General features: G+C 35.7%; 2 protein-coding genes across 7 annotated transcripts; one reads left to right on the forward strand and one right to left on the reverse strand.

Annotated features, from left to right (window-relative positions):
- Window positions 1–4,168: 4,168 nt before the first annotated feature.
- On the forward strand, window positions 4,169–8,951 carry CRK2 (cysteine-rich RLK (RECEPTOR-like protein kinase) 2). Of its 3 annotated transcripts, none has more exons than XM_022040182.2 (9): window positions 4,169–4,358; window positions 5,622–5,803; window positions 5,966–6,784; window positions 6,902–7,015; window positions 7,112–7,251; window positions 7,359–7,569; window positions 7,674–7,908; window positions 8,003–8,153; window positions 8,261–8,951. In XM_022040182.2, exons 3-9 carry the CDS (start codon window positions 6,013–6,015, stop codon window positions 8,603–8,605), a joined length of 1,968 nt encoding a protein of 655 aa, XP_021895874.1. In that variant the 5' UTR covers window positions 4,169–4,358; window positions 5,622–5,803; window positions 5,966–6,012; the 3' UTR covers window positions 8,606–8,951. The 3 variants fall into 3 exon arrangements, with proteins under 3 accessions (XP_021895874.1, XP_021895873.1, XP_088065481.1); XM_088209355.1 differs by lacking the exon at window positions 4,169–4,358 and adding an exon at window positions 5,032–5,394; XM_022040181.2 differs by lacking the exon at window positions 5,622–5,803.
- A 396-nt stretch (window positions 8,952–9,347) lies between these two features.
- On the reverse strand, window positions 9,348–12,194 carry MENG (S-adenosyl-L-methionine-dependent methyltransferases superfamily protein). 4 transcript variants are annotated; one of them, XM_088209357.1, is made up of 8 exons: window positions 11,573–12,194; window positions 11,396–11,433; window positions 11,201–11,291; window positions 10,915–11,003; window positions 10,554–10,687; window positions 10,393–10,472; window positions 10,008–10,107; window positions 9,348–9,628 (listed from the first exon to the last, which is right to left on the reverse strand). In XM_088209357.1, exons 1-8 carry the CDS (start codon window positions 11,792–11,794, stop codon window positions 9,528–9,530), a joined length of 855 nt encoding a protein of 284 aa, XP_088065483.1. In that variant the 5' UTR covers window positions 11,795–12,194; the 3' UTR covers window positions 9,348–9,527. The 4 variants fall into 4 exon arrangements, with proteins under 4 accessions (XP_088065483.1, XP_088065482.1, XP_021895848.1 ...); XM_088209356.1 differs by having other exon boundaries at window positions 11,396–11,460; window positions 11,573–12,189; XM_022040156.2 differs by having other exon boundaries at window positions 10,393–10,454; window positions 11,573–12,170.
- Window positions 12,195–12,454: the final 260 nt, after the last annotated feature.

Below are 12,454 nucleotides of genomic sequence, written 5' to 3' on the forward strand. Positions count from 1 at the left end.
TTAAACAGCCATTCATGGAACACTACCTGTGTTGCAATGACATCATATAACCTGGATACAAACTGCAGTGTCTATTTGTATCTTTATGCTAAAATTGGCTATCAACTTTGTAATGAACTTGAATAAAGGCATGCAGAACATAATACCACTTGAATTTATGAAGCAAAACCGTCAACATTTACTTTTCCAAACTTAAAGCCATCTTTAATGAATTACTCAACTATGAGGTGGTCCCTAATTATACATGCAGGGGATTGAAGTCTATGATAGAGTACCAACTAAAGGATTGGGTGAAGAAGTTTTTGATGGGCTAAATGAAACATATAATGACAATAAGACACATATTTTGATGATAAAACTCTTCACTAGCTTAAATGAGGTGTACTCAATAGTGCAGCAAGAATAAAACAGAAAAAAATATTTATTGATGTTGCCTCAAACAACACACTGGTCTTTAACATTGAAGAGTCAAATAGAAATGTTAAAGTTATTGGTGCTCATAGAGACAAGTATTACTACTCATACTATAAGGTAGCAGGTCATATTGTGGAGAGATGTTTGAAACCTAATTCAAAGAAGACAATGTGTGCACAGTATGGGATGTTTAGACACGATATAGAAACATACTATAAACTTTATGGGTACCCTAAAGGAAACAAGTAGCATGGGAGAAGCAAAGTATCAGTCGCCAAACAAGTATCCTCCCCTTCTGTGGCTAAGGATAATGGACTGGGGAATTGCAACATGATCACCCATAAACAGTATGCACGGTTGATAACACTACTACAGCAAAATAATGCCTCTATTCACATGGTAAGAATACAACCTTTATCATCCACATACAACATCCGACTGAGACTCTCTAATGTGTTTTTGTCCCAGTTCATATAAAGTAATGTCATAAGGATTAGTAATAATCCCCTAGATAATTGGTGCAGAGACCACATTATTTGTAGATAGATAATGCAATTAACAAAACCTACACTGTAGGGTTGTCAATTGGAAAAAGAGCTAAAAGTTATTTATACAGGGACGTAAAGGTATCATATGATTTTATCTTTAATAATATCACATGTTAGCCACTTTTAATTTTAATCTAATATCGGCTAGAAGATTGGCCAAAGATCATTAATACTGCTTGATTTTTTATTTGAAATTTGTGTGATACATGAAACATTGACATAGAAGACGATTTGAGTAGGTAAGGAGGAGTATGGTTTGTATATTTTGCAGCAAAGAAGATATTATTTTTGTGAGAATCAGCAAGCTTTTGTGGTAGATGGGGCACAACATGATAACTGAATGAAGGAGTTTGAACTCCTACAATCTCATTTAGGGCATTCAGCATTACCCAAATTAGGTTTATTTTTGAAATTGTTTAGTAATGTGGAACTCAAACAATGTGATGTATATCTACTTGATAGATTGAATAGATTGTCATTTACTGTTAGTGAACATAAATATGAATGTTATTTTATCTTATACATTGTGATATTTGGGGACCTTATGTTTGTTTTTGTGTCTAGCCCACGTCGCAAATAAATTAAAAAAAAAATAAGGTTGCCAAGTTTGAGGGAAATAGTTTCCTCTCTCTCCTATATATACATACACACACACACACACAGAAATGAAAAAAAAAAGTGGTGGCTGCAACTTCCTTTTTTTCATCTCACACTCTCTCATGTAAACCAAGTAAAGAAAGACAGAGGGCTTTAGTTCTGTTTTATCCCCTCTCTCACGCACAGGACCAGAGAAAAGTTGCAAAGTGCAGTAATCTTTATTTTACTTTATTATAGTGTATTATTTTGGAACAATTTTAAAGATTTATCCTCTAAATTTTTTGGTGTGATCATTCAAGAAGGAATTGACATTGATGTATTTTCTGTATTATTGATGATCTCAAGCATGAATTATTTGAGAATATTCTGTACATATTTACTTTGACAGTGGAATTGATTCAGAGTTTGACCCATAATTTTTTTTTAACACTAAAGAGTTTTTCACATAAATCTTGTGTTTATTTATTTTTGTGATTGATTCTTTATTTGTATTGATACATATTTACATTATTGGTTGGCTATGAATTGTAAATTGGATACGGTGAATTAATTTTGTGACTACCTTAGTTCACACAAGTAAGATTAGAATATTTTCGAAGATCAAACACCCTTTTATGAGGTCTCATACAATATATATATATATATATATACATTTTTGTCTTTCATTGATGATTATAACATGTGTACTTGGTTATTTCTATTCAAGAACAAGTTTGAAATAGGTCCTACTATAAAATGTTCGTGTTTGGGTAGAAACACAATTTGGTGTAAAGATTAACGTCATATAGAGTGACAATGGAAGGGAGTTTTACATGTAGTACTTCTATTTAAAGAAATAGATAGTGCATCTGAAAAACTATATAGAGATACCACAACAAAATGAAAAAGTGAAGAAAAGCACAAACAGATGTTAAACATATCCAAGATATTAAGATTTCAAAGTGGGCTAGAGCTAAAGAAATGAAATGAGTTTACATTAACTGTAGTGTACAACATGAACAGAGTGTTCTTATCAGATTCAATACAAAACTCCCTTTAAAATATCGTACATTAACAAGCCTTATGAAATTATTTGATTGTGTAACATTTGACTAAACATTGACAAGTAATAGACACAAATTTGACTCAAGAGTAAGGAAGTGAGTCTTTTTTTACTATCCCTTTAAAATGCAAGGGTATAATATATTGGATATGGAAAGTGGACAAGTATTTGTATTGAGAAATATTATACTTCATAAATGGGTAAATGTTATATAAAGTATATAAGGCTAGAGAGGAGAACATAAGGAACCAAAATCAGACAATCCCTGAGATGTAGAATAATCAAGAAGCAAGCCAGATTAATGATGAATTGAGGATAAACAATGCAGGAAGTAAAGTGGAGAGAAATAACTTGGTTGAAGTACTTGTTGACATATCTAAATATGGGATATAGTAAGACTGTTACCCTATATTGTGATAACAAGGTTGCATTGTACATTACAGCCAACCCAGTGTATTATGAGAGAATAAAACATATTGAACTGGATTGTCATTTAATTTGAAAAAAAATATAAGAAGAGGTTCTAATAATAGAGTATGTCATAAGTGGTGAGCAAGTAGCTGACGTGCTTACTAAAGCATTGCTTGTAGCATCATTCCATTTGCACCTATCCAAAATGAGATTAAGAAACTTGTACTCTCCATTTTGCATGGGTGTGTTGAAGATCGAGACACATGGAGTCGTTAAGAAATGATAGACGTGACATATGGAGATATATGTGTGCATGTGTGTGTGTGTGTGTATATATATATATATATATTTATGCAAACAATATCGTTTACAATTACGATTGATATGGGATTGATTGTGTGTGTATGTGTGAATGGTGCACGTGAAAATCATAAGGCACATAAATAGCAATTCATTACACTTATGGAATAAGAGATGAGAAGAAAATTTTGGAGATGATGATTAGAGTTTTCGCCCATCTCATGTTCTTTAGTCATACAGTACAAATAAGTTCTATTTGCTCTTTTCCTTACACTTTCATAAGATTTTTGTCTAGATCTAGGGCTAGAAACTTTACAATAATGGTGGTGGACGTGGAGAAGTGAGGGAAAAAAGGATATATCATGAATGGCAGTGTAGAAGTAAAGGATAATGTATTTAGGGATTTTGTCGCATGTTTTCTCCGATAACAAAAAACACCAGAGAGATAAAAGGGAAGTTATAGAGAAAGAAAATAGAAGAGAGAAGAAAAAAGAAAAATTTATAGAGAAAGAAAAGTTGGAACAAAGAAGAAAAAGAAAAAATTATTTTTATTTTTTTAATAAATTATAAATTATATTATCTATTTTAAGTCACGTGGTCATTACGTGACGTCCTGTGACCACAGCAATTAAAATTCATTAATTGAGAGGAATTAATTTGCATGTTTTCTAAAACACAAAGATGAAATTGCCACAAAATCAAAATAGATATCAAATCAAACAACAACAAAAATTAGTAGATTTGAGTAAAAACACATTTAAGCAGTAACTAATTGACGACACGCTCCACAAATAAAGGGTATAAATGTAACTTAACATGCGGTTTAATTCGGTTGGCAAAGTTTGTTGATTACCGCGTTTGCATTTTTTTGACGACTGCTTTTGAGGTCTCAAGAATCCACTTCTCTCTACCATTCAAATTTTCCAGCCATAAAATTTACTTCTCACTTTGACTCCAACGTCCGCACCTTTCTACTTCCTTGACTTCCAATCCATCTCCTTCTCATGCACTGAATCAAGGATTGTTAGCTACTCATTCAGAAAAAGGTAAGTTTCCCGATCTTCAATTGCTGGTTTTAAGCTTCTGTTGATTCAATTCTCTATCCTTTTTTGCTGCATCTTATTTTCCGCCTATCTCCTAAAACAATCTCTAAATTTTGGATCGACGTTCTTATCCGTTTGATTTATGTCCTAACGAATCTCCAAGTTCATCATCAACTGCCTTTCACGGATAGTAATCAGGAAATCTCACTACTATCTGCTTCATTTCTCCGATAGAGTAAGAAGGGCGAAATTGAAGTTCCGACGTTTAGATACATTTAACCTTCGTAATAAGTCGAACTACGAACTTTCTGAAAACGCAAGTCCAAATACATTTTAGGCTTTTGTCTGCTTCTTCCGATGCATCTTCTAGCAGCATGCTAAACAGAGTAACCAACTTAGTGGACCACGTGGTACTGGAAGTATGAATCACATTCTAAAATTGCTCATAGATGTCCCTTACTAATTGGCTCCGATGGATTTATAACCAGAATTATATTTCTGTGTTCTATAATTTGTGGTTCTGTTACAATCTGAAGAAGTAGTGCTTACTTTAACTGGGCGGGTCCATTCTCTTGGTACTGATTAATGGGGTTTGGTTGGACCACGCAGGGCTATTTATTATTTTATGCCGAATTTGTTCTAGACAATTTTAATTTGTCTTTTTTTCATCAAACAGGTTTTTCCTTTCGTCATTAAATAAAAAATTGAAGGTGGACCCCTGCATCCTGTTCTTACTGGCTGGGGCTTACTTTACGGTTCAGAGTAATTTATTTTGGTAGTGTTGTCAATTATTAAATCAATGTTTATTGCAGTGTTTGGTTGTAGTTTAGGGTGGGCTACGCTACATTAATATGAGTGATTGTACCTATTTCTCTTTCTTTTTCTTTTTTCTTTTGTTTTCCGTTAATTGCTTCCCGTTCGTTATTTTCATATGTTAAAATCAAATTGAGAAAAAAAATTTAGAAATGCATTCTGAATTCAGAATTTTAAATACAGTAACCAATTTAAGTGATTAAGACAACCAGTGTTTCTCCTTAAGGTAATTATCGAAAGTTGAATAGATTGTAGTTATTTCAGATTATGAAGAATGAACAGGGTTGATCTCCCTGGCTCTGATTTTGATCAGAAAAAGAGAGAATTGGTTAATGGAGACCAGCGGGTTTTCAGATCTATTTAAGAGGATATTCGTTTTAGTGTGAACTCAAGAGTGCGGCTAACTGTCACACGGTTTATTACCAATCTGAGACCTGCCTTTTTGACTTTCAGGCATACTTGGCATGAAAAAAACTTATATGTTGAAAGACCGTGCCACGGATTGAATCCCAATTGCTTTGATTTTGAACATCCATCTTGATCTGAGGATTGTTTTGACCACAGGGTGCCTTTCATTTTTCATTTCACTACCATTTATGGTAGGAGATGTTGACATGTCACCAACAGGACAGAGGGTAGTAGTCCTAAATATAATCTTCTTTACCATCTTATTGCTCACTATTTTGATTGATTTTTTGCACAATTTCGTATCTAATTTCACCTGGTTTCAATGCTCTTATCTTCTTGCTATTTGATGGTATTCTAAATTTCTTAACCATCTTTCGCTTCTCCAACAGCTTCTGATCAAAACAACAAAGAGTCTAACTCAATTTCATCTTCAAATATGAAAATGGAGAAAGCAACCCGAGTGGTCCGTTCTCCCCATGCTTTCCTGTTTCTTGTTGGTTACTTATTAATACTTGAAAGAGTTGGAGGAGACGCAAGAACGCAGACAGTGCAAATCATGTGCGGACACCAGCGTGAGAACAACGCAACAATCTTTGTTCCAAACTTTGTTGCCACTATGGAAAAAATAAGTGAACAAATGCGGACTTCTGGTTTTGGAAAAGCAGTTACAGGTTCAGGACCTGACACTAACTATGGTCTTGCTCAATGTTATGGGGACCTCTCACTGTTGGACTGTGTATTATGCTACGCTGAGGCACGTACGGTTCTTCCCCAGTGCTACCCAAATAACAGTGGTCGCATTTTTCTTGATGGCTGCTTCATGAGATCTGAGAATTATAGCTTCTTTGAAGAGTATAAAGGACCTCAAGACACGTCAGTTTGTGGAAATATCACAAGAAAGAATTCAACCTTTGAAGAAGCAGCAAGGCAGGCTGTGATGCGAGCAGTTGCAGCAGCACCACATAATGGACTATATGCTCGGAGTCAAGTTGCAATTCCAGGGACAAGAAATGAATCGGTTCATGTTTTGGCTGATTGCTGGAGAACTCTGAATGCAAGCTCCTGCAGGGCCTGTCTGGAGAATGCCTCTGCGTCTGTATTGGGATGCTTGCCTTCATCAGAGGGACGAGCACTCTTTACTGGGTGTTTTATGAGGTATTCTGATAAAGATTTCCTCAACAAGGAACCAGGAAATGGAAGTTCAAGAGGTAAAGAACCAAAAAACCTTTGCCATTATCTCCTCCATGCCAGCATATTGTTTGAAGGATTGGAAAAGGAAAAGATTAACTCTAAATATAATGATTTTTTATTGATTAATTTGTCAGGTTCCATAATAGTGATAGTAGTTTCAGTTATCAGTTCCGTTGTTGTTTTGGTGGTTGGAATAACTGTTGGAGCTTATATCTGGAAGCATAGATACATACAAAAGAAAAGAAGAGGTAAAAAGAAATTTTTGCTTCCAAGCATTCAAACTCCAAGATTGTATAAAGGATAACAGGAAACATGGACTAAATTCTTCTTTATCTGGCTTCCAGGCTCAAATGATGCTAAAAATTTGGTGAAAACCCTAAGTGACAGTAGCTTGAACTTCAAGTACTCTATACTAGAGAAGGCTACAGGATCATTTGCCGAGGCCAACAAGCTTGGACAAGGAGGATTTGGGACAGTCTATAAAGTATAACAATTCTTGTATTTTTTTCTCTTTAGCAGTTAGCTAGTGTTGAGAAATTCTTACACCATACTTGGTCTGGATGTATAATTAGTTTCATATCCATGTTTTAGGGAATCCTTCCTGATGGAAGAGAGATTGCCGTTAAGAGGCTTTTCTTTAACAACAGACATAGAGCAGCAGATTTCTACAATGAAGTAAACATCATCAGCAGCGTGGAACACAAGAATCTGGTCAGGCTGTTGGGATGCAGTTGTTCAGGACCTGAAAGCCTTCTTGTTTATGAATACCTGCCTAATAAGAGTCTTGATCGTTTCATCTTTGGTAATTTCAGAAGCTTTTCTTTGTTAAACTACTATGTATTTCTCAGGTCCAGATCATTCATCTTAGTCTGCTTGTTTACGGTATTTTTTTCTTGATAATGGCAGATGCAACCAGAGGTAAAACACTTAACTGGGAGCAGAGATACCAGATTATTATTGGGACTGCAGAAGGTCTAGTTTACCTTCATGAGAACTCCAATGTTAGAATCATTCACAGGGACATAAAAGCCAGTAATATCTTGTTAGACTCAAAACTCCGGGCTAGGATTGCTGATTTTGGGTTGGCGAGATCTTTCCAGGAGGACAAGAGTCACATCAGCACAGCTATTGCCGGCACCCTGTGAGTATATGTATATTCCCCTTTAATGGTCTTGCAATTGATTTAGAACTCCATCTCTTATATTATCCTGAAAATTTCTGTAATGGATATGCAGAGGATATATGGCTCCAGAGTACCTAGCCCATGGCCAATTAACGGAAAAGGCAGACGTCTATAGCTTTGGTGTCCTTCTGTTGGAGATTATCACAGCAAAGCAAAACAACGGTAGCAAAACCTCAGATTATACCGACAGCCTTGTGGCATTAGTAAGTCAGACACTTCATCATCTTTTCAACAAGTGACTGTCTTTTTATTAGCTAGAAATGAATACCTATGCTTTCGTTCTTGATCTAAACTTTCTGGGTTAAAACAGACGTGGAAGCATTTTCAAGCAGGCAGAGTTGAGGAACTCTATGACCCAAATCTAATGTTAAATAACTTCCACAATGGAAACAACATTAAAGATGAGATATTAAGAGCGGTGCATATAGGACTTCTGTGCGCTCAAGAGATACCATCACTGCGACCATCAATGTCAAAGGCACTGCAGATGTTAACAAAGAAGGATGAAAATCTCCCTGCACCTACCAATCCCCCTTTCATGGACGAAAGGACCATGGAACTTAACCATGCATTGGACAACCCATCTCAACCCCACGATTCTGCTGTTTATGCATCCATTGCCAATGTCTCTTACAGCTCCTTTTACCCCAGATGACCTCTGTACAGGATAGGGTGAAGGTAAAACCAACCTTGATGAAGCATCTTGTTGCTTTACATTTATGATTGCGAGGTGGTTGTAACTGTTATAATCCAGGAATTCGTACATATCTATAGAGAATAGTTAAGATAAATTTTGTAAGTCTAGCATGGAAATTAAGATGAGGATCCTTTTTTGTTCTCCCAAAGGGGGTTTAAGAAATCAAACTTGAGTTGTCTAGTCTCATTAAAAAATGTTTTGTGACATAGCTACAAGCTGCTGTCAGATGAGGAACTTGCGAATATAGATGATAGTGTAAACAGGTGTTATCATTTCTAAACATTTGTCATAAATTTTTCTGTCATCAGTTTGACTTACCCTTAACCAAGAAAAAGGGGTAATCCATACATATGAAAAATGCAGCTGATTATCAGCACAACCATTTTCTCTTGAGTTGCCACAATCAAACTAAAGGGGTTCAATTTTGAGTCCAGACCATAAAACTGGATTGGTTTGATCTGAAAATGTGCTTTGATCTTCTGTCAGGAATTTAAAACTTTGAACCCAGTCCAACTAATCCTAATTATTTTTTCTTTTTTTTTTATGTTAACTTCGATTTAAAATCAGGAAGGAAGGGAGACCATAAAAAAATAGATTATTCAGATCCTTTGTTATCTTAGTCTGACCCAAAATCTATAGAAATTTCATTTTCTATATGTTGAGTTTGGAGGGGTACAAGGATAGGTCGTAACCTACAGAATAAACTTCAAAAATTTACTTTGATTCATTAATCAATATTCACTACTCTATCTACAGGCACTCAACACAATCCTTAACTCATGGATTCATATTGAAAACTCAGTTTTGCAACATCCTGCCAACACATGAGACTCCATAAATTAATTGTGTTACTTGTATAGTTACAATCCTGAACTCTGTCCTACCGAGTGGCCACTAAGTTTCCCATGAGACCTCCACCAATCACGAAATGTCTGGCATCAGAAAACCCTGCTTCCAAAGCCAACTCCTCCAACTCTTTCCCTGAAAAAGAAGCATGCCCAACAAGCAACCAATTATTATAGCAATAGACCCTCCTTGTGTTAAAACTATTGATTTCAGTTTAGGCCTTCCACATTAACTTCATATTTCCAGAATAAAGCTCCTTCTTTGAGTAGTTTTAACAAAGTGAAGTACAGATGTAGTGCCACTGGTTTTGCAATGAAAATAAATTATCCTGAATAGAAATATCGAGAATCTAACCAAGGCCACGGAAATTAAACTGACAAACATCCATGAATAATAGAATTATGCAAGAATTGAATAGGATCTCTAAACTTAAGCTTGTCAAGACCATATGCACCAGTTAATTCTCGATTTATCTAGAAAAGCATGAGTTACAATTTATTGAAGGAGAGGTAACCTGTTAAAAAAGACTTGATTGAAGTTTTCAAATATTCATACTCCTTTGAAAGACCATAGAGCGCTGCCACTGGGACAACTACATTGTCAATCATCCAATCCTGGCGAAATAAAAAATGAAAATTTCATTTTCCAAGTACTAATGAGAGTGCACGGCAGGTATAAGTAAATGCTATTGACAAACATGGTGCATAATGACACAACAATAACCAAATATATGATGATATTCGATAGATAACTAGCTCCTTAACAGTTTCATGGGGTTACTAATTACAGTCTAGAGTCTAAAACATGTGTAAAGGAAAACAGCTAGAAGAGTCTATTTCTTTGGGTTTCAACATGTACTTCATATAAATAATGACATCATTGAAACTCATAACAATTACCTGAACCGAGGTGGTAAATTGCTCATTGCTTTTATTGAAGTCAAGGATGGATACTTTTGAACCTGAAAGCGAGGGGAAGACTGAGATTTTCTAGCCAAGTCAACATTTGAAGTTCTGCAGATACTAAATTTCCAGAGAATCATTGAGAAAAAATAGAGCACCTAGCTTCAGAACTCGAAACATTTCTCCCATGGCTTTAGGCCTATCAATCACATTGCGTAGCCCATAACCCATTGTAATAGCATCAAAGTAACCATCCGAAAATGGCAAATTGAGGGCATCACCTTCAATCCACCTGTTATATAGTAAAAAATATTACCATACTTCTTGCTACATAGAGTTAAATCAGCTTAGAACTCACAGTCCCAACTCCCAGATAAGTTACAATAGCCATCATACAGGCTTGACTTTTATCCATGAATTATACCATGTCAAAATCCAGGGTTTATCCTCCCATCATTAACACCGAATATGTTCTAGTTAACACGTAAATGTAACAAGCTAAGCTTTACCAATACTCACTCAATATTTTCATTGCAGGGCTTTGGAAGTAGGAGTTGCCGGGATGATGCAATTGCTAATTGCTCCCCTGAGAAATCTAGACCACTAACCTGCAATTTAAATTCTTTATTTCATTATCTTGAATTAAACGTATGGTACTGTAAATTGATAAGATGAAAATATTCTGTTTTTCTCCTTTTACCAACTCCAGCCTCCAGGTATCAAAGAAAACCAAATAATTAAGGGTAGTGAAAAGAAATCAAGCACTAATGGTAGCAGGGGATGAAGAGGAAAGAAGGGAGCTAACCTTGCCGTCAGGTCCAACTTTCCGAGACAAAAGAAATGTCAAGTCCCCACTTCCACAACACAAATCCAGCACACGGTCTCCCATTTTAGCTCTGTTTCAAGAATTCCAATATTCAACATATTTCATTCCACAACAGCATTAAAAAAAAAAAAAAAAAAAAAGGTTCCCACATTGAAAAGAAGTAAATCTACCCACCCACTCCAGGATACAGCCATACGTTTCCAGATTCGATGCTGGCCCAAACTCAACAAATCATTTAACTAGATTTACATGGTACTCAAACCAAATATACGGTCCCATTAGGTTAAATAGCAATAAGAAAGTTGAGAAGATGACAGAGAGAAATTGAAGGGAGAAAGAGAGTTAACTCACATTATCGTAGACAGGAGCAATCCGGCTAAAGAGCGCCTGGCGCTCATCGGCGCATCGAACCGGCAGCTTTCTGGACCCAGAATGTAGCTGGTATGGAGCGGAGGGGCTCCCAAGAAAGAGAGGCATAGAAGCCATTCCTGGAAGCTTTTGTTGATAGCAGAACCAGTGTACTAAACTCGCGGGGATCGCTTTTATAAAACTGGTAAGAATGAACTGTGCCATCTAAAATATTTACTTCCCAATTTTACCCTTAAAAGGATTTATTTTCACAAATATCCCACAAAACCTAACATTGTTTCTCCCATCAACACTCGCAAGAAATCGACGCCCAAAATCTGAAAGCACTCGTCTTCGTTTTTTCTTCTTCCTTCTAAAGAAAAAAAAATCCATTTAAAAAGAAGGTGGAGCTCCACCATACAGGGATTGAGTATGGGAGGCATCGACATAGGCGTATGCTTCTTAATTTTCATGTATTACGGAAATTTAGGCGGAATCTAATTGTTTTGAGTTAATTCAAACATTTTTGTTGGGTTGGAATGATTAACGAGCATTGTTTATGTGTAACGCAAGTTTTGATTTGGCCGAAGAGGCAAGAAAGATTCAAATATGCTGGTTAAGATAAATGCCCACGACATGTTTGGTAAAATGTTACCATGGTTTCTTATTCACATCATTGTTCTCTTTTTGTTACGAGGCAAATCATTATATTAAGTTACAATAACTGGGGAAAAAGAAATTTCAAACGGGAACTCTAGAATTATGATAGAGTGCATTTGAAATCAAACCAATGGAGATAATCTTCAACCCATGATTCTTGTTGCATTTATAAAATTAAATCTGTTTTAGATTATATAGAAACGCGATTGGTTGGTCAATTATTGG

This window comes from Carica papaya, chromosome 8, assembly GCF_054855325.1.
Source record: "Carica papaya isolate Zhongbai chromosome 8, ASM5485532v1, whole genome shotgun sequence".
In the NCBI taxonomy this organism is placed as follows: domain Eukaryota; kingdom Viridiplantae; phylum Streptophyta; class Magnoliopsida; order Brassicales; family Caricaceae; genus Carica; species Carica papaya.